General features: G+C 37.1%; 1 protein-coding gene across 15 annotated transcripts in view; it reads right to left on the bottom strand.

Moving 5' to 3' along the window:
* LPP (LIM domain containing preferred translocation partner in lipoma) overlaps nucleotides 1–23,374 on the bottom strand; it is a 736,333-nt gene that overhangs the window by 273,832 nt on the left and 439,127 nt on the right. For all 15 annotated transcript variants that reach the window (XM_074404687.1, XM_074404694.1, XM_074404689.1 and 12 more), the window contains one exon: nucleotides 1,513–2,196. In XM_074404687.1, coding sequence (XP_074260788.1) covers nucleotides 1,513–2,196 — 684 coding nt within the window. The remainder of the gene's footprint in view (nucleotides 1–1,512; nucleotides 2,197–23,374) is intronic.

Raw genomic sequence — 23,374 nt, 5'->3', positions numbered from 1 at the left:
GCTGTTCAGATTGGCTATTTTGGACAAATTTATTTTTAAAAGAAATAAAAAGCTGTAATAATATTTCTTTTCATAGAGAGACTTCAGAAACTGAGTAATGTTTAAAATCACTTAAAATTCTAACTTGGAATCTATCTATTGGAAAAGGATCATGGCTGGCCACTTCCATATAGTGGTCACGCATAAAGCTAATGGATTTCTTGAGCTGAATTTCTCCAGCTCTTCACAGTCCCCACTGTCAGGAAGGGCTCTATTCCCCTATAGAACCTGAAATTTACAAAGGACACCATTAATATGGCAGAAACTTTCATATAAGAAAAATACTTTAGTAAACACCCTCTAAGGAGATTTTTGATATAATGTTAAATATGTGAATAGCTCTGTCTTGAAATTGACCATCTTGTTAAAAACGTGGGAAGAATTTTAAAAATACAGTCCAAACTTCTACCCAATCCATCCCCCAAAACTACCATTCATCTTCTAGCTAATTGAGGGCTCTCAAATTTCTGATTTCGCACAGTTCTAACTGAAATGAAAGAAGGGCACTCTTCCAACCCAAATGGCTGGAAACTGGCCCAGTTCCTCTATTTTCACCCATTCCAAGTTGTTCTCATTGGTTCCTCTCGTCATAATGGTAGGAATCAACATCATGTTGGTTCCAGTACTAATGAAAAATCCAAGCTGTGGTGAGTGGACACATGCAGTATTATACCTTACCTATTCAGAAGAAGTAACAGAGAGTGTTAACGTAAAAGATGGACATACAGACAATTAAGTCAAATAAGATGTAACCATCACTCATAAGGAGTTTTTAAACATTGCTTAACAGTGCTAAAAGGTGAAGAATAAGATTCTTTCAGGAGGATCAGTAAAATGAATAGACAAGGGGTCACGAACAAGCCACATTATACTGCAGCCCCTTCTCAAAGGAGAAACTAGCCAAGGTGTTCGCAGTATCTTAGACCTGCTTGACCTCATCCATCTCCTGGGTCCTTGGCTGCCTGTTCTGCCTCAGCAATCACTGTGGCACCAACACTGCGGGAGTCATGACTGCCTTCAGAGCGCCACAGCCTGACAACAGATCACCTCCGTTTTGCCCTCCACGTGTCTCACCTATAGATCGCTAGCCTTGCTGAGGCTTGAGATGCTACACTGCTATTTAATGTCCAAGCAAATGTGGAAGTTTCTGCATAATAGATGGAAGCCTGAATTAATATGGGGAAGGATGTGAAAAATAAATTCTCCTGAGATGCTATGGTTTCTATGGCCTTTTGAAAGATGATTCTTCAAGACTGAGCAAGTAATTCCATTTGATACTAAACAGTGGCCATACTGGTAATTTACCAAATAGTCTCTCTCTCCTCTCTGGCTTCACTCACGCTTCCCTGGGATTGTATTTGTTAGTGAAGTAAAAGCAACACATACACGTTTGCCTTAGGCTTTGCTTTCTGGGGAAGGCAGACTGAGAGAGGCACAACCGTATTCTCCTCATTACGTTAATGAATTTCTTACCTTTGGCTGCAATGGCGGTGCACAGGGAGCTGAAACAGGATCTGTGATATAGGTCTTCTTGGGACCACTGGCTGGATACATCCCAGCAGGGTTCTGGTTCCCTGCTCCAGGAGGAGTGTACCCTGGCTCCCGTTTCCAAGTATTTGTGTGACCTTGTTGACCATAGGCAGGATCAGAGTCATTTCTGCCCCCATAGCCTGGCCCTGCTGCATAGTAGCCTTCATAATAGCGTCCCTGGTTGGGGGTGTACCCGTACCCAGGCTCAGGTTGAAGTCCTGGTGGTGGAATGTAGGCATAATCCATGCCTCCCCGTGTTGAAGAAGGTGGACACTGCCCAGAGACGGGAATTGGCTGAGTGTTATAGCCCTGGGGCCCTGAGCCATACATTTGTCCTGACGAAGGGGCAGCCATGTAATGAGGGCTGGGCTGGGCTGACTTCACCTGCACATTAAAGGTAGGCCTTGAAGAAGTGGAGGCCGTGGTGTAGGAGGCTGGGACTGGCTGAGGCTGGGGCTTGAGTGTTCCGATTGGAGCCACAGAGATGGGTCCAGCCTGGGGTGCAGGCTGTGGTTTCAATGTAGACTTTTTGGTTGCTGTTAGAGGGGGTTGGTTCGGGATGACCATTCTCTTGTGTCCTGTGACTGGGGTCGAAACTGGAGGAGAGGCTGTAGAACTACTGGAGCCCTGAGAAGAATAGGAAGAAAAAGGAAGAAAGAAAACAAAAATTACTGCCAAAGAACTCAATAAAAATATGCAAATAAAAAATTAGTAACTGCTAATTGTTATTTATGTATTACTATGCAGAATACAAATAAGGCATGATCTTGCCTTCAGAGATCACAGACTAACCTAAAAGTCAGTTATATATCTGTGCATTGCCAGTGAACAACAGAAAAGGAAAGGAAAAAAAAATCAATTTACAATAGCATAAAAAACTTAGAAAAAATTATCTGAGGAGAAAGATTATACACTGAAAACTATTAAACACTGGTGAAAGAAATTAGACAAGACACAAACAAATGGAAAAACATCTGTGTTAATGGATTGAAAGACTTGATATTGTTAAAATGTGTATCCTACCCAAAGTTATCTACCGATTCAATGAGATCCCTATCCAAATACCAAAATGACATTTAACATTCATAGAAAAAACAATTCTAAAATTCACATGGAACCACAAAAGGCCACAAAAAGCCACATTAATCTTGAAGCCAAGAACAAAGCCAGAGGCATTACAATCTCTGATTTCAAAATATATTACAAAGCTACAGTTATCAAAACAATGTACTGGCATAAAACAAGATATACAGCCCAACAGAACAGAACAGATGGTCCAGAAATACATCCATGCATATACAGTCAATGGATTTTTTTATTAGGGGGCAAAGAATGCATGACGGGTAAGAACAATTTATTCCATAAATGATGTTAGGGAAACTAGAGATACACATGCAAAAGAATGATACTGGATCCTAATCTGACATCATTAACTAAAAATGGGTTAAAGGCTTAAAGATGAGAAAGACCTGAAACTTCAACTTCTAAAAGAAGTAAATAGAGAAAAAAGTTTTGTGACATTGGTCATGAAGAATAGCGAGATAGAGCAATGTAACATGAATGTAACATTTTAACTTGAATAAAAGGGAAGTGGAGGGCCTGCTCTTAGAGAGAAGGCAGACACACAAGGGGTGCACCTTGTCCATTCTTATCTCATGGCCACAGCTAATTCTGATTGAAACTGTAGAAATCTATTCAGTCTAACCTATTATGCATAGCTTCTCTACCACATTGGGGGACAGGGAGAGACATATTACTCATCCTAGGATACCACCCTCCCCTCATTGACCTCACAGAGCTTTACATGTGAAGATGCTTAGAAAATGACCAAATCCTTTGCAAATATTCTTCAAATTTAAAAAAAAAGAAGAAAGAAAATGACTAATGGAAAAATACCACATAAAAAATGATTGCTACAGAGATTCAATTCTCAAAAAAAATAACATCTTTGCATATCTGTATTTATAGATGATTGTATAGATTTATATATAAATAAAAAACCATAAACAAGTAATCTGTATATGTAAATTTCTATACCTGCATTTTTATTTTCAAAATATGTGAATTTTGAACTATCTGTTTTTGGGGGTGGACTACAGCTGCAGCAGAGTAATTTTTTAAAATGTGCCTGATTTTCAAAATAAAAATGTTAAATCATAATAAAACTTCAAAAATTCCAGCAAAAACAAAAATGAAATGAAATGCCAAAAATAAGTACCTGGAAGCACCAAATAATCCGGTAAGTAGAAAACATTCACTATGTATTTAATTGAATATGTGGGCCAGAAGAATGTTGGCATAGTTTTCTTTAACCATAAAGAACATAAATAAATATGCTTTAAAATAATTCCTGTTCTTTACCCCTTCCACCTCCCATGATGTAAGGCACATAAAATTGCAAAGAAAAAGAAATGTGTGTCTGTGTGTGTGTGTGTGTGCGTGTACACACACACACACACACATATATTTATATATACCTAAATATGCTATTTTCAAGCATATAGTTATAATATGTAAAATATTCAGAAACATTCTCACACGTACACAACAGAATTCATAATAAAGTTGAGGAAAATCTTCTCATCTCCAAAGAGAACTCTAGTAGTGAGATATTTCCTGGAAGAAAGCAATAGCTCCTGAAATTGTGCCCTGATTGTTTAATTCAAAGACATTAGGATGTTTAAAGTGTGTGTGTGTGCGTGTGCGTGCGCGCGCGCGCGGTCTTCACCGAGAGAGAGAAAAAAAAACCTATGAAAAAAGTTACTTCTAAGGAGTCAGGTCTATATTAATTCTTTTTTGCTTGTGAATGTTATTGGTTTTCATTTCCAAAATATGTGAATTTTGAACTGTTTTCCTGGGACAGACTTTACAGCTGCAGCAGAGAGCATGCCTGTCATCAACCCAGTTGCTCAGTCACTGTCTCCATTTATAGTTGGGTTTGTAAAGTGTTCAAAATAGGAACTCTGGGTTTCTGCTGATCTTGAGTCATCAAAGAAAAGCAAAGCTTTATTCTGTCTTTCATTCAATGCCCATCTACGCTGACTTTTTTACGACTGGTATGAGTGACTAGAAAAATCTGACCTTAAACTTTTTCTAGGTTCAAAATGATTTTTCCATGTCTTCTGTAATAGAATGTTGGAAGTCTTAACTGAGTATTTTTTAGGAACGTCTTGAACATACATATTTTAACAAATTGCTTAATGAGGAAACTATGTTTTTATTTAGTACTATTGGGACCACCTTCAAGCAGAAAGGAAAAACCACTCCACCACAAAGACAAGAATATCCAGTCTGCTTAAATTACAAAAGTAAATGACAAGTTTATCCTTTGAAAGACTAATATATATATATACAAACCATACACACACACACACACACACACAACAAAACAAACAAACAAAAAAAGATACCACTTTATTCAAGAGCTTCTTGTAACTTAACAGGAAGCTAAATCTGGAATTACAAGATCCTAGGAAACTGTATTTGAGACAAATGATACGTGGGAAAGATAGCTGTAAGAGTCAGGACTCCAAGAAAAATGACAGCACACACCAACTAGGTCTTCTCAAGGATCTGATTTACACAGGTCCTATGTACATAGCCCCATGCAATTGCAGAGGGGTCATGAAGGACAGGGAAATAATATGGGGCTAGCAGAGGCAGAGCTGTCATCTCCTCTAGGCTCAGGACAAAGAGAATGCTGCAGAGGTGAAAATCGAGAAAGGGTCGGTGACTGTTGACAGGCAGCTGGGAACTTAACAATCAGCAAGTCAGAGAAATATATGTGGCACAAGAGTTTATCAGGGTCTCTCACCATAGTACTATGGTCTTCTTGAGTTTGACAGTTATGTGTTTTGCACCCTACCCATTAAATGATAGTTATTGTGACAGTTTATAAAAATATGCCCATTCATTTCCAAACTCCCCCATCAGAAGGTGGTTTCCTCTCTAGTTGAGAACCACTGGAAGTGAATGTTAGCCAAATGTCCCTGGGAATTTTTAAATCTTTATCTCTGGATCAACTGAGCTCACCAGAAAACTATCTATCTGCATCAAATGGGATTTTATATTATGACAAATAAAATGCTTCTTAAATCTTTTTGTGAAATTGTTACCAATGACAGTAGCCAACTTATTGCCCAAGAGCCAGCGAATAATGATTCCTTTTATTTGACAGCAGACCTTGGCTTTTCTCTCTTTATTTACTGTCTCCAGGATCATGCCCACAACTTGATATATCTTCTATATTATGAATACTTTAGAATTTCTATCTCCAGAATTCATCTGTATTCTGAATACTAAGCCCAAATCCTCAACTATCTATTTCATGTGTCTGCTTGAATGTCTCATATGCTTTTCAGACTCAATATATTAAAAAACAGATTTCATCATCTACCCTGATCTGTTTTTCATTTGGTTTTCTCATCCACCCAGTTGTTGCTCAAAGGAGAACACTGGGAATCACTTCTGAGACTCTGCCTCACTTCCCATTCAAGAACTAAATCCCGTTGATCCTACTCTCTAAACAGGGAATTCCATAACTCACAGACATGTCCACATTTTACCATTTCCACTACTATAATCCGATGCCAAGATACCACCATTTTTCATTATGAATTCTCCAAAAACATCCAAACTGGTCTCCCCGTGTCTACTACTGTTCTCCTTCAATGAGCCCTTCATTTGGTAGGCAGAGTGATTTATTGCAAACGCATATGTAATCATATTACTTCCATGCTCAAAAATCTTCAACAGGTTAGTGGAACGATGGACTCCAATCGACCTCTTCTACCTCTCTTTGAGATACACTGACCTTCTTTCATGTCCATTGTGCCAAGCTCTCTCACATCTCAGAAATGATACCTACACCAATGTGCTTCCCCATTGTCTTTAAACGATCTAGTTCAGGCGTCCCCAAACTTTTTACACAGGGGGCCAGTTCACTGTCCCTCAGACCGTTGGAAGGCCACCACATCCTGTGCTCCTCTCACTGACCGCCAATGAAAGAGGTGCCCCTTCCTGAAGTGCGGCGGGGGGCCGGATAAATGGCCTCAGGGAGCCGCATGCGACCCGTGGGCTGCAGCTTGGGGACGCCTGATTTCTAGTTGATTGCTAGGGATCTCTTACATCTCAAGCTGAATGTCAGAGTCCTCCGTGAAACTTTGCCTGAATCCTCCAGCACAGAGTGTTCTTACTTCTCCCTCCCTGTATGTATCATATGTGTATATGCCTGCTTCCATATGGGTAGAGATGGTCCTTTTTATTCACTCCTGCATCCTCAATATGCTTTATCATTATCATAGCACACAGTTGGTATTCAATACATATTTGATGAATGAATGAAGGTTAATCTCCCAAGAAAAATGAATTTCTTTGGTCAGATTATAACTAACCATGGAAAATATGAACTATCTTCTTATTGACTTGACGATAAAGAAAATCTGTAAAAATTTAATTCACGCTTAACTACAGTAATCTCATGAGTCCTCCCCCCGCAAATCATTTAATGATTATTTTTCCAAGAAGTCTTTGAGGTGCTTATTTTCATTTTTACGGCCATGTTGTATATGCAAGTTTCACTTGATGCTGCTGACTCAAATCCCCTCTGGAAATAGTTAAAGGACAATTTTTAAATAAACTTACTAAGAAAGGAAAGAGACGAATGCATTTAAAAATAGTATTTAACAACATGTACTAAAACGAAGTACGTTCTGAATTTACTGCCAAGTAAACATAATACCACAAATCCCAGAAATTCAATCCAAATTATTTATTCAATAAAAATTTATTGTTAAGTCTACTGTGTGACAGGCATTGAGCTGCTCACTAGATTCACAATAAGATTTTTAAAATCGTATTCATTGCACTCAGAAAGTTCTTAGTTATAAAATAAAATGTTTGGGGCAAAATTTAGTGTGATGAGTAAACACGATTTCTACTTAGAAAATTTTCTAATGTAACAGAAGGGGAAACTAGATAAAAGCTAAAGTCAACATTTAAACAGTGGCGCAAAATTGAAAATCTTTTTATTACATTTTGATTTAGCTACATGACATGGGAAACTGCTTAAGATTTAAATGTAAATATAAATTGTAAATGAAAAACATATAATGTGAAAACATTTATACAATACAATTGAGGCCACAGAAAATAATTTTCATATGGCCAAGGAATATGCAAAACATCAAAAGGGGGAGGTTTGACTTGCTAGAAGATTAAGATTATTAACATTTCCATTTCAATGATATTTTCATGACAATTATTTGAAGTTACTTGAAGAATATCTGAACTGCTTTTCACTTTCAATTATGTACTTTGTCTGGATAAATCTGTGGCAGAAAACACAAACTAAAATTCGTATTGGTAACCCCCAAAAATGTGTAATAATAGCAAACATTTGTATAGAACTTACCTGGTGCAACAAACTTGTGTTGAACAGTTTATATACGATCCTCACAACTAATCCTGAGACAGAAACTACTCCTTATTTTCCAGAAGAAAATATTGACAGAGAGATTAAGTAACTGCCCAAGGACACACCACTAGCAGATGGCAGATCCAGGATGCAAACCTAGGTTGTCTGGCTCCGTAGTTTGGGTTTTAAAAAACACCTACCTCTCTCAAGCAATGAAAGAGCAAAATATAACAGTTCACATGTCACACACAGATACACACACACACACACACACACACACACACAAACAAGACCTTCTCATTCTGTCTGTAGTTTTTCTATTTTTAAGAGATAAGTGATCAAAATGTAGACACAGGAAAATCTTTCTCTCTCCTAAAAGCAAAATTGAGTAAATTGGAGAATGAACAGAAAATAACAACGCCAGTATCTGAGAAGCAACGAAGTGATGTGAACTATGTAAAACTGGAGAATGTATTCTGTCAAAAGGCAGCTGCTAGCCCATGCCAGCTCACTGCTGACATGTGGAATATGAATCAAATATTTCTCTTCTGACTTTAAAGCTGTGTTCATCTGTTTTTGTCGTTGCTGTTGCTGTTTTGGCAAATGCAAGGAACAAAAGTGAAACAAATCATTTCTGCAGGCCACCTGTAGTGCATGAGGTACACCTTGCAATTCCCAGTATAAGTTATGGATACTGGCAAATAAAAATATCACTAGGAAGTGTGCAGTTGAAAGCCGTGCACTGGAACTTGGGAGGCCCAGAAAAAAAGGGCCAGCTTTGCCACTGTTTAGAGTTTAGTGACATTGGAAAAGTCACGTGACTTCTCTAGACTGATTCCTCATCTGAACAATAAAGGAGAGGAAAATGTTAAGTTATTCTTCACCTTCTTTTTAAATTTATTTTTAAAAGCAAACAGTCTTTCTCTTCAAATAAAAAATATTTGTATGTCACTCAGAAAAAAAAAATTCACTGGTTGAGGCACCTATAAAAGAAGATATTCTGACTTTCAAAAATCCAGTGATTCCAAGAGTACAGGTGCAATATTCAGAGTTTTATTGCCCAACAAGAGCTTGGGCTCATTATTAAGCGTTCATATCAGGTAGGCACTTAATAAATAATACCTGGATAAATCAATAGAATTGGTTTCTGAGTTTGTACAATGAGCAAAATGCAAACACAGCTAACCTAGTTCAGTTATGATGCAATGCCTAATTTGCTGCTGCTTTTGGCTTCATGCAAAAATAATGTCATCATTTTCTCCTAACCATGATTAGAGGAATAACTAAATTTTTGCTTTCTTGAGTCATCTCACTAATTATCTTCCGTAAATCAGGGTAAGTACCTCATTCAACCAGGCCACCTACACTATCCACTTCATAGATGACCCCATAAGTAGTTGGAAAACAACTTAACAGATTAAGAATGTCATATATATATATATGTTTCAAATATATACATATATAATATATATTTATATATAATACATATCATATAAAAATATATAAATCAATCTCAAATATATACATATATAATTAGTATATATAAATATATATGTATTATATATTAATATATTAATCTATATATATAAATATAAATACATAAATATATACATAATATGTACGTAAATACATGTATATATATTGTATACATATACTATATATACAATACATATACTATATATATTGTGCAGTCATTTATAGATAAGTATGTGTGTGTGTGTGTGTGTGTGTGTATATATATATATATATACACACACACAATATATACGTAAATAAATATATACATGCATATATGTATATATTTGAGATAGAGTCTTGCTCTGTCGTCCAGGCTGGAGTTCAGTGATGCTATCTCACTGCAACCTCTGCCTCCCGCGTTCAAGCAATTCTTGTGTCTCAACCTCCCAAGTAGCTGGGATTATAGGCACCCACCACCATGCCCAGTTAATTTGGTATTTTTAGTAGAGATGGAGTTTCACTGTATTGTCCAGGCTGGTCTCGAACTCCTGACCTCACTCCTGATCCATCTGTCTGGGCCTCCCAAAATGCTAGGATTACAGGCATGAGCAACCATGCCTGGCCATGAATGTGATATACAAACATAACACTGCACATTTAGTAAAGCACTTCTTAAATCTGGCTGCACAACGGAATCATTTAGGGTGTTTTAAATACAAGATATTGTAGATAAACCCACTCAAGAAAGTGAAATCTGGAAATTCAAAAGGATAGAGGCATGTGATTTCTCAGTTAAAACCAGAGTTCAAAACTACTTTTGAACACTGTTGCCAAAACTGAACAGGAAATCCCAGTTGGAGTTAGGAGCCATGAGTGACATAGTGGAATTACTCCAATTGCCTTAGAAGGAAAATTGATTATATATTTAGATTTACGGACTAACTTAATGTTTGTTTCTATAAAATTTTTATGGACAATCAGTGATGTAAATTGGTAAAATGTAACAAAAGCCCTAATTAAGTTTATACTTTTTAAACCCATAGTTTTATTTCTTGAAATTTAGTCTATGGAAATGACCTGAGAGCATCAGTGTTAGTTTCAAGAAAGTCCATGATAATAATGTATGTCATAAAACTAAAAGATTATGGGAAATTAAATAATCAATGCATGGGGATTGTTTACATATATTATGGTATATTCATATAATGGACTACTACACAGACATTAAAACAATGCCATAGAAAGATTTTAAGACCAGGCGCGGTAACTCACACATGTAATCCCAGCACTTTAGGAGGTCGAGGTGGGTGGACTGCCTGAGCTCAGGGGTTCAAGACCAGCCTGGGCATCATGGTGAAACCCTGTCTCTACTAAGATACAAAAAATTAGCTGGTTATGGCAGTGTGCACCTGTAGTCCCAGCTACTCAGGAGGCTGAGGCAGGAGAACCGCTTGAACCCAGGAGGCTGAGGTTGCAGTGAACCAAGAACCAAGATTGCACCACTGCATTCTAGCCTGGGCGACAGAGCAAGAGTCTGTCTCCAACAACAACAAAAATATTAAAATTAAAATATATCAATAATTTAGCAATTCAACTTTTCAACTTCTGGGTATATACCTAAAATAACTAAAAGCAGGGATGCAGCTAATTGTACAATCATGGTCATATCTTCATAGCAGTATTATTCACAATAGCCAAAGGAAGAAACAATTCAAGTGTTCACTGATGAATGAATGGATAAATAACTGTGGCGGATGTGTGTGTGTGTGTGTGTGTGTGTGTGTGTGTGTGTATGTGTGTGATATGTTATATGTATATATATACAGTACACACACACATACATATATATATATACATTATGTATTATATATTACATACACACACACACACACATATATATATATATATATATATATATATATATATATATATATATATTAGGGCATAGGAGTGATGCGCCTGTAATCCCAGCTACTTGGGAGGCTGAGGCATGAGAATTGCTTGAACGTAGGAGGCAGACATTACCGGGAGCCGAGATCATGCCACTGTACTCCAGCCTGGGCAACAGAGTAAGGCACTGCCTCAAAAAAAAACCAACTAAGAAAGCCAGTATTTTAAGAAGTGACCTCTCCCACCCTCAATACTTTCAAATGAGATAGAATGTCTTCGGTTTTGATCTTGACAGGTCTCCAAGGCTCTTGTTTATATAAACACCCATCCATGTATAATTAGTTCCTAGAATATATATGGGTATCATAAATACCCATACAGTACACTCAGTTCCTAGCATGCACATGCCCAGCCGGCACTGGATAAAATGCCATTGTGATGAAGGTTAATTCAATCTGAGTGTGTTCTATAATCTAGAAATGTAGTGAGAGAAGAGCCTATTTCCATAACAAGCGACCTCGTTTGCTGAAGCATCCCCTCAAGGGAACAGACACTTTTCTCCAATCAGGCCAGGGGTTTAGTGAAAAATACTGAGAGTTCAACCAATTAGCCAAGAAATAATAAAACTCAATCCCAGTGAGAATAGTACTCGTGCATTTTTATATGACTGGTAGCGTTGAAAATTGAAACAATTCTTTTGGTGGACAAACTTGTAATGAAGAGCTATTAAAATGCTCATAACTAATGTTACTTGTTTACATGAAAGAAAAAATCAGAGGATGGTTGAGAAAATCATGGAATATTGAGCTAATGGAATGGTATGCAGCTGGAAAGCCAAAAAACATTAATTTAAAACAACAGTTTATTTATTTTATTATTTATTTATTTTTGAGACGGAGTCTCACTCTGTCACCCAGGCTGGCGTGCAAAAGTGTGATCTCGGCTCACTGCATCCTCTGCCTCCTGGGTTCAAGCCATTCTCCTGCCTCAGCCTCCTGAGTAGCCGGGACTACAGGCACGTGCCACCACACCCGGCTAATTTATTGTATTTTTAGTATAGATGGGATTTCACCATGTTAGTCAGGATGGTCTGGATCTCCTGATCTCATGATCTGCCTGCCTTGACCTCCCAAACTGCTGGGATTATAGGTGTGAAACACTGCGCCTGGCCCAAAACAACAGTTTATAAAGAAAAGTAAAATAATTGTGCATATGTATATTGACAAAAACTACATAAATCAGGTATGTTTCAAGGTTAGTAGATATTATAAAGTTTTAGCAATGTGATTATATTATAAATGTGATCACAGTATTTTTTCTCCTCTTGGTAGAGTAAAGGTTAATTCTCTCTACCAGTTACCGTCACTTACTCGTGCCCTAGTCCAGTCCACTATGATTAGTGACCAAATTTACTGCAACAAATACATACACACACAGGTATATGTGTATTTTTAAAGAATTGGACTGCTTATTGTCCTCTGGTACATACTCTGTTCTACAATCAAAAAAAAAAAAAAAAAACAAAATATGATCATTGCCTTCCTGTATTAAAGTCCTCAAAAGTTCTCATTGCTCTTACCATGAAGTCCAAATTCTTCCCTGATAGAACCGTTTATCTTCTTAGCCTCCTTTCTGACTTTCCTCTACACAGTAGTCAACACTGCAGCTATCCTGTGGTTGCCCTGACTTGAACACTTTCCATTCTGCCTCCACCTCACACCTTCTAAATGGCTATTCATCCTTCAGATTTCAAATGAAACGATGCTTCCTTTAGGAAGCCAAATCGGATCCTCCTAAACTAGACAAGATGCACACCATTAAAGCCTATTTAATATATTGCATGGTCCTTATGATAATCCCTATGCATTGTTTTGCAATTACTATTTAGTGTTCACTTCCTCTCCAGACTCCACGTGAGTTGGGACTTGGGCTTTCTAGTTCAACATTCTATCCTCAAGATCTAGCAAAGAGATTTTCCATCGTTTTTTATTGAATAAATTAGTTTATTCAATTATGTATTATTGGCAAATTCCATACAAGAAAGAAGTGTTTAAACAGATAAAACAATAATGGCAATAGCTGGCTAACACAGTTGCTCACTCTTCCCATCTCCCATCAGTTTTTTGTGAATCATTCATCTAAGAAGGATTTAAGTATGACAGAGGGATCTGCAATTCAATCTAATTTTGAAAGTTCTGAGTTAGTTTATGCACTTTGGGTTTCTTAGCTGCAGGTAGCAAGACATTTGGTAAGCGTGGTTCACTAGTTTTTGGTAATAATCTACTACTGTAATAGAACCAACCATTCCTATCTATTACTGCTACTCAGAAGCCATGAAAAGAAAAGATATTAAAGTGGGTGGGATCTTATCTCTCCAGAGACTCTCAAGTCCTACAGGGGTTTCTTGCTGCTGAAATTTGTGCATCAGTGGTAGAAATTAAAATGTGACCACGTTGAGACAAGGGTTTGAAAAGAGCTATTTGAGGAATAATTTTTAACAAAGGATTTTTTTGAGAAGAAATAACTAATTTATTTGTGCATAATTAAAACATACAATATTCTTCACATAATTGTAGGGTATAAGAAATATGAAGGTCATAAATTTCTACATTTTCCCCAAGGAAACCTCAGGAAAGATTTGCCCAAAGTGATAAGGTCTTCAAAGAGTCAAGATTAGAGCTCTGTTTTCCAGAATCTAAAACCAGTGTTCGTACCATCACACCAGAATGACCAGACATAATAATAAGCCTACAAAAAAAGCAACAAACCCAGTTTTGTTCTTCAACAAAAGTGGATCTCAGTGTATACACACCAGGCAGCAGTGCATGGAAATCACAAATTAGGCTCAATAGGAACAAATTGGGTTGCTGTATTTTCATACAAGAGTTTCTAACATATTCGGGGAATTCAGTAAGAGAAGCCACCAGTGTGAGCAAGTGGCTATATTTGCTTCAATGGAAACAAACAGACCGTCGTTCACATATTTCTGAAGGAAATTTGGGTGACTGAAAGCAAAGCCAAAAAGGAATAGGTGGTGTGTTACAGTTCTCAGAGAATTCCATGAACAAAACTTGCTAAGACCTATCGAATATTTCAAATAAAATATTTAAAGGACATCATATTTAGACACATTAAGCTCATAACAAAGTCACTAGATGTTTCCTCAGTTTTTTTCTCTTTGCAGAAAACACGCTCAAAGATAATAATCACTGTATTATGATGATTTGACTGTGTACCAGTTACATTATATATTGCATAGGATATAAAATAGTTCCTCTTGTAACATATTTGTTCTCCAAAATGGAGTTGTCTGTCCACTTTTTGTAAATGGATAAAAGAAATGGATCACAAAAGGGTATAATTTCTAAGGGGAGAGCACTTTTGCCACAGAGTAGGAGGAAGGGTAGAAAATGTTTTCATAAAGAGTGACTATTAGGGACAAATAAGAGCTCCATTCACCAAACCTGTACACATCCCTTTATCCCTGTAAAACCAGCTATGAAAGCACATAATGACTAACTGCAGCAAAATTACTCACATTCTAACTTTGCATAATCGCTAAAATGGCTCTGGTTTTTTAACCCTCCCCCTTCAACAATTCTGCACTCTTAAAAATTTTTTTTTCAACCACAGCACAAATGGTTACAGCAAACGGGTGTACCAGGCACATCTGCTGTTTCAAAAAGAATTCACTCTCCTGTGCCAAATCCACGTCCATCGGAAGAAATAAAAATAAATTGCGAGCAGGTTCAGCAAATGCCCAGATAAATCCTGTAGTGACCACATGGGGTAGATTCATTTCTGGTAGTTGGTTTGTCCTGAAGAGGGTGAGGCAAAGGAGGGGTGATTTGGAAGCAAGGGACTCTCTCTCTCATGCCTGTCTTTGTCACTCAAGAACTGAATGCACAGTTAAGGTAGCTCCCTTCTCGATATTTTGTGCAACTATTTAAAAAAATAGGATTGTGTTTATATAATTCCATAGGTGAAGGGCAGTTAGCAACGTGTCTTGCAATATATCAACAGTCTCCTTTAGAAACAATGATAACGATGAGAACAACAACAGTCTTCGTTTGAATGGTCCCACAAATAATCCTTTGCTATGTTGTCTATTTATATTTCTAAAAGCTTTGCTGAAAGCACCTACCTGATATTTTAGATCATTCAGTGAGCACATATCCTAGAATTTGGGGTACTAAAAATTTATGTTTTCTCTTTTCTATATACTGTTAGCTGGGAATCTGAGGATGGCTTCTGAAGAGAGCACCATGATTTTGACCATGGTACAAGGTGACCAAGCTCCATGGCAGAGCAAGGGAATGGTGGCTAGCCCAAGATTGAGGTGTCAGCACAGCTGCTGAAATCCTCATCAACTGGGGGAAACAAATGAGTGATGGGGGTTCAATCATTTGAGGCTTATTTCTCCAGTAGAACTTCCTTTAAAAAAATAGGTATTAGTTTATTATTATTCTTTCCTTTTTAGAATAGCAAACATCAACAAATTCAAAGACAAATGCTTTTTGGGACACAATTTTAAATTAGGACAATAAGGACTGAAATTCCTGGGTTCAAACAAATTCACTTATGTTGTTTTTTGGGTTTTAATTTCCTCTTTATAAAATTAGGGGATTTGATTGAAATAATTCAAAGAATCTGGGTAGCTTAAGGTACCTAAGGGATGCCTTTGGGCTCAGATAAATTCTGATACCTAAGGTTCTTTGGAACAGCATATAAACAGAAAAATCCTTCTCATTCGAACATTATTTTCATACTTTATCTTTCTAAATCTCACGACCTGTATAGGTAATGGGATGCTTAATCTCCTTGTGCTATAATATTACCAGAAAATAACAGGATATAAATTCATACATATATCATGATTAATATTCTATATGTGAATAAGAAAAAAAATACTGAGTGGTAATTATGAGCATCAATACAGATATGTTTCTCTTTTTTTCTCCTTTCATTTTCTCTTATAAAGTGAGCGTGTATACTTAGATTTACAAAAAAGTAACTTTATTTACAGAGAAAAATAATTGTATCTCCAAATATGTTTTCCTTTCAGAGAACACATTGCATTTTCCCCAAATCACTAAAAACAAAGAAATATGATGTTTAGTTGGCTCAAAATTTATGACTTCAGATTTCTTTTTCCTTTTGAAAATATCAAGTGGGTACTTTCAACAAAGCTTTTAGAAATACAGACAAAATGGCAAATAATTATTTGTGAAACCATTCAAACTAAGCCTATTGTTCTTCTCATCATTATTGCTGCTTTTAAAGAAGACTTAAATGTAAGACCTAAAACCATAAAAACCCTAGAAGAAAACCTAGGCAATAACATTCAGGACATAGGCATAGGCAAGGACTTCATGACTAAAACACCGAAAGCAATGGCAACAAAAGCCAAAATAGACAAATTAGATCTAATTAAACTAAAGAGCTTCTTTCTGCACAGCAAAAGAAATTATCATTAGGGTGAACAGGCAACCTACAGAATGGGAAAAAATTTTTGTAGTTTACCCATCTGACAGAGGGCTAATATCCAGAATCCACAGAGAACCTAAACAGATTTACAGGAAAAAAGAAAACAACCCCATCAAAAAATGGGCAAAGATTATGAACAGACACTTCTCAAAAGGGGACATTTATGCTGCCAAGAAACACATGAAAAAAAGCTCATCATCACTAGTCCTTAGAGAAATGCAAATCAAAACCACACTGAGATACTATCTTATGCCAGTTAGAAGGGCAATCATTACAAATTCAGGAGACAACAGATGCTGGTAAGGCTGTGGAGAAACAGGAACGCTTTTGTTACACTGTTGGTGGAAAAACCGTTGTGGAAGAGTGTGGAGATTCCTCAAGGATCTAGAACTAGAAATATCATTTGACCCAGCAATCCCAATACTGGATATATACCCAAATAATTATAAATCATTCCATTATAAAGACACATGCACATGCATGTTTAACGCAGCACTGTTCACAATAGCAAAGACTTGGAACCAACCCAAATGCCTATCAATGATAAACTGGATAAAGAAAACGTGGCACATATACACCATGGACTACTATGCAGCCATAAAAAGGATGAGTTCAGGTCCTTTGCAGGAACATGGATAAAGCTGGAAACCATCATTCTCAGCAAACTAACACAAGAACAGGAAACTAAGCACCAGACGTTCTTACTCATAAGTGCAAGTCGAACAACGAAAACACACGGACACAGGGAGGGGAACATCATACACAGGGAACTGTTGGAGTGAAGGGGGGGCTAAGGGAGAGACAGCATTAGGAGAAACACCTAAAGTACATGATGCGGCGACGGATGTAGCCAACCACCATGGAACATGTCTACCTATGTAACAAAAATGCATATTCTGTACATGTACCCCAGAACTTAAAATACAATTAGAAAAAAAAGAAAAAAGAAGAAGTACTTGAAAAAAAGAAAGGAAAAATGCAATCTTTCGTACAGTCACTGAGCATCTACTGACCATTTCTAATTACCAGGAATTTTGCCAACTATTGGGTAAAAAGTTACCATTCTTGGCCTCAGTGAATTAAAGTGTAGACAAGGAAACGGGCAGAAAACCAGTAGAATTTTTTTCAGATTTCCAGAAGTCTTACAAACTCTACTTGGAACACAGTACTCCAGTGCAACCCATTCATTTTTCAAACAGAGAGCTGAGTTCTAGACAGCCAAAGAACACTGGCTTAAGAGCAGGAGAACCAGGGAACCAGGGTTCTTTTCATTCTACTCAGAACTGCTGAATGGCTTTAGGCATATTCTTGTCTGTGTGACTCAGTTCCTTCCCCTTCAATATAATGGCTAAAAATAATTCTGTATACTTTACATGGGCAGCTGAATTCAAACTTCTTCCCCTAGTCTGTTCTCCCTCTTGATATTCCATGTGTAAGTGCTATGACCTAGGTAATTCTTACACACTCTTAAGTTTGAGTAAGAGTGTTCTAAGCTATGTAACTTAGGAAAGGGGTCATGGTCTCATATTCCTATTTTCAGCCTTTCATAACACTTAGAACATGGCAGCACCAAGACTATCCCACAGTAGAGTTTCAAAACATCATAGAGCTCAATTTACCGTTTGATCTAGCAATCCCACTACTACCCAGAAGAAAAGAAATCATTATTCATCACTATTCGAAAAAGACACTTGCACATGTGTGTTTATAGCAGCACAACTCACAACAGCAAGATCGTGAAACCAACCCAAATACCCATCCATCAATGAGTGAATTAACAAACATATATATATGATGGAATATTACTCAGCCAAAAAAAAAAAAAAGGAATGAATTAACAGCATTTAGAATGACCTGGAGGAGATTAGAGACTATAATTCTAAGTGAAGTAACTCAGGAATGGAAAACCAAACATCTTATGTTCTCACGGATATGTGAGAGTTAACTATGAGGACACAAAGGTATAAGAATGATATAATGGACTTTAGGGACTTGGGGTCAAGAGTGGGAGGGGAGCAAGGAATAAAAGATAACAAATATGGTGCAGTGAATACTGCTCGGGTGATTGGTGCATCAGGATCTCACGAATCTCAGCTAAAGAATTTACTCATGTAACCAAATACCACCTGCACTCCTATAACTTATGGAAAAATAAAATTTAAAAAATAATCATAGAGCAATGAATGAATGAATATATTCAAGTGTGAAAGTATTACCCATTTTCTTAATTTTCTCATGTGTGTGTGTGTGTGTGTGTGTGTGTGCATGCGCACGTGCGTGCAAGAGCAAGTGTTAGCACCTCTATGGGATCTATGACATCGGAGCTGTAATCTATACAGTTATTCATTCTATTCCTAGACTTCTTCATTCAATACCCTAGAAGCAAATACATAAATAAATAAATCAGAAAAACATACACTTTTCCATGGACATCATTCATGGAATGGCAGGATACAGAATTAGTTAAGAAAATATTTTATTATCAATTTTATATTTACTCCTGTCTCTTTATGTTTTTAAATAACATTTAAATAAAATAATATTATTCAATGTGTCACAGAGTTCTGAGAAAGCTAGGCAAGCCCTCATGTAAGACACAGTTTAATCATTAAAACGATGATATGCCAGGCACAGTGCCTCATATCTGTAATCCCAGTACTTTGGGAGGCCAAGGTGGGCAGATCATTTGAGGTCAGGAGTTAGAGAACAGCCTGGCCAACATTGCGAAACCCGGTCTCTACTAAAAACACAAAAATTATCCGGGTATGGTGATGTGTGCCTGTAATCCCAACTACTCGGGAGGCTGAAAAGGGAGAATCTCCTGAACCTGGGGGGTGGAGGTTGCAGTGAGCCGAGATGGCACCTCTGCACTCCAGCCTGGGTGACACAGTGGGCCTCCATCTCAAAAACAAAAACAATGACACTCATTATAGAAAATACGACAAGTATTCACAAGGTTGATAAAGAAATACAAAACTCTTAATTCAAAACTTTAGTGATAACAACTGTTAAATTTTGGTAACTTTATCTTCATGGTTTGTATTTCTATATATACAGTATCTGTGTGTATGTGTGTGTGTGTGACTGCATGAATGTATAGGTTTTGTATAGGTGATGATGCTTAAAAGTGAATCCTCTTTATATGGGGTTTTATATCTTATTTTTTCATTTAACATTATATCAGAGATTATACATTTTAGAATTCTTCAAAAGAGTTGTTTATAGTGTGGTAACCCAGTAGTCATCTGCTTTAACAGATACATATGCTCCAATACAATAATTTCCTATTTATCATACATATTTAGTTGCAAAATCAAAACCGGAATAAAAAGCACTAAGATATTTTCACTGTCCTATATTATGCTATTCTATCAACACAAAGTAGTTTGTTTCTGATAAAAAAGATTTGAGGAGATGCAATAGTGTATCAAAATGCCAGGCGTGCACTTTTAACAAAATGTCAGCTCCCACCTACACACTTCTCATGTGTATCAGATAATCTTTCAATCAGCTATCCAATATACATGCAATTCAGACCCATGCTAAATACAGTTAAACCCTCTGATACTGAATTCCAAAAGCCTTGTTGTCTCAATACAATGAATATCAAAAAGCAGCCATTTATTGTCGTTGTGATTACCATTACTATTTGTATTATCCCATTCTTTCTGTCTCTGAATCAGGTAAGTTGTGAGAAAATCAGTTGTAGAATGACAGGATCAGGGCTGTGTTGAAAAAAAATATTAATCTGGCAGCCATGTGTTTATGAAGGGCATAAAGGAAGCCTGCCTGGAAGCTACTGCAATAATCCAGGCAAGAAATGATGAGCCCTAACAAGGAATAGAGTCTGAAGGAAAAAGAGTCCTGGAGCATTAACTACAGAACGAACACTTTCAGAAATTTTGTCCCAGGGTATCTTTTTCTAGCGTCTTTCACTTTGTACAATATTTCCTAATGTTAATATGTACAGAGCGAATGAGATCCACTGGCTGATGAATGAAAACAAGAGAATATACTCCAAGAGATCTGCATCAAGAAAGGTAGACTAGGGTGTCAGAGCAAAGGTAGAGAAACGCAGTAACAGAAAAAGGCGATGTTAGTGCCGAAGGCCTGCATTCTGCTAATCAAATTAGTTGACATTCTTCACATTTCATAGTCTCAATGCTTTACGAGAAAGGGTGACTTATTTCATTTGGGCGGTGGTCATGCATATGTCTTAAGGCAAGTGCTAGACAACTTTGTGGGAAAGCACAACATAGGTGTCCAAGTGACCTAAATTCTTCCTCAGATGGAAATTCCAAGAAATAATCTTGCCTCTGATTCTGAAAATAATCATCTGGCGGTGGAGACTCCTATGTGAACCCTCGGAGGGGAGAAAGAAATATCGAAGGGCAGCAAAACAGTGACAAAAATCCTCAAGCGCCACCGTATTCATTTCACAAACTTCTTAGATTGTCTAAATAGTCTAAGTAAAACTGGGGATTCAGGGTCACAAAGGACCATCCATTTACCTTTCTTAAATAAGGCACTAAACTGACTCAGTTTCCCAGTGGTGCTGAACCTCAGAATTGAAGGCCTTAGAGATCACAGGCTATTTAAATATAAAAATTCCAGAGAACTAGCAACACTGGAGCTGCATTCTTACATGCAGCCTGGGTTAAATCTGGGAAGCTGAAGAGCCCTCTTGATTATCACAGTCCTCACCACTCTCTAGTATTCTCCAGTCAGCGGTCAGTTGTCAGTTAACCATTTACCTTCTTGCTTGCACTATGGTCAGTCCTATAAGAAAGGGCAAAGTGAAATACTTCTTTTGCAACTACATCTTTTTTTTAGAGTCTCACTCTGTCGCCCAGGCTGGAGTGTAGTGGCACAATCTCAGCTCGCTGCAACCTCCACCTCCTAGGTTCAAGAGATTCTCCTGCCTTAGCCTCCCGAGTAGCTGGGATTAAAAGTATGTGCCAATATGCCCAGCTAATTTTTGTATTTTGAGTAAAGACGGGGTTTCACCATGTTGGCCAGGCTGGTCTCAAACTCATGACCTCAAGTGATCTGCCCACCTCAGCCTCCCAAAGTGTTGGGATTACAGGCATGTGCCATGGCACCTGGCCAATAACATGTCTTTTTTAAAAATGAAAGAGTATTTGTTTTAAGAGATCTTGAAGAAAGTGTAGATTATTCCTAGATATTGTCTACGTAAACAAAAAGCATCGATAAAAGAACACAGCATAGAATACGATTCTAAAAGAAATCATACATTTTATCTGCTTCAACTTTTTACGTTGCTCGCCTGGGTCTGCTACACTGCAGTTACCACCCAAGAATAAATGAGCTGCCAGTCAGCAGTGACGAACAAGAAAGGTTACTTAAGTATATGAAAGAGTGCTGTACAGTGCAATGTAAACAAAAATTAGACGTGAGGACCATGCTGTAACAAACTGCACTACAGAAACAGAGTGAAAGCAAAAACAAAACTCCGGTGAGACTATTGAGAACAGCAGCAAATCCTTCAACTTTTCAAAAGGAGCTACATAAGCTATACATTTCATGACTTCAGTTCAGAATTTGCTTTTTAAGTAAATCTATAGTGTTTTTTTTTAAATCTAGTAATAAAATATTCCCTGACAAAATCTGTGAAATTACCATGTTTTAGGATTTGTTTTTAAAATACGGCAAATTAGTAGCTTCAATATATAAAAATTAAACTACTGTGAGCCTCACAGGTTTTCAGTGGTAAAGAAAAAAATGCAACATAACTTTTATCATTGGATATAGGATTTTTAAACTTTATTTTAGGATACCATCTTTTTAAAGACATGCTGAAATTCCAGCTTTCAGACTAGAACTATTGGGCTTGAACCCATATGAACATGACAAAAAAGATCACACGGGCACTGAGAGCTTCATGTCTGTGTGCATAAACCATATGCTTATAAATATCTTATTTATCTAATTATCCATGATAGAGAACTGCCATTCATATGACAGAAGGTAACAGTTCTGCTTTCATTTTTCTTTAAATAAAGGAATTTGTCATTCTTTTGCAAAACTTGGGATCTAAATTAGGGAAGAAACTCAGTAAGAGGAACTCACGTGTTGCTTAAATGGACTAAATGTATTTCTTATTTTGGTTCCTTTTAATTTTCAGATCTTTGCCAATGCCCAGAAGTGATAGGCTTAATGCAAAAATAAGGAACCACATCATGCACACTCAAAAGTGTATCAAATTGTGTGGATAGATACATAGATAGATAGATAGATAGATAGATAGATAGATAGATAGATAGAGATAGAGATATAGATATAAAACCACCCCTCCCCTATCTATTATTAAGCACAGCAGCTCATCACAAGGCACTGAGTTCTTTGTAGTGGGGAGAAATTTATCACCAGAAGTCCTGGGACTCAAGAAGTTCACACATCAGCAAAAGAGGCAAAATAAACTTGTAAATACCTATAAAGTATAGTTGTGCATGCTAAGTGACACAGAGAAGTATATGAAAGTTTCAGATGAGCTCATGTCCAATCTGGCAAGTAGAGGGTGGCTCTCTGAGCCAT

The sequence above is a fragment of the Saimiri boliviensis genome, chromosome 8 (genome assembly GCF_048565385.1).
Source record: "Saimiri boliviensis isolate mSaiBol1 chromosome 8, mSaiBol1.pri, whole genome shotgun sequence".
Classification (NCBI taxonomy): domain Eukaryota; kingdom Metazoa; phylum Chordata; class Mammalia; order Primates; family Cebidae; genus Saimiri; species Saimiri boliviensis.
This window is presented reverse-complemented; position numbering and strand designations above follow the sequence as displayed.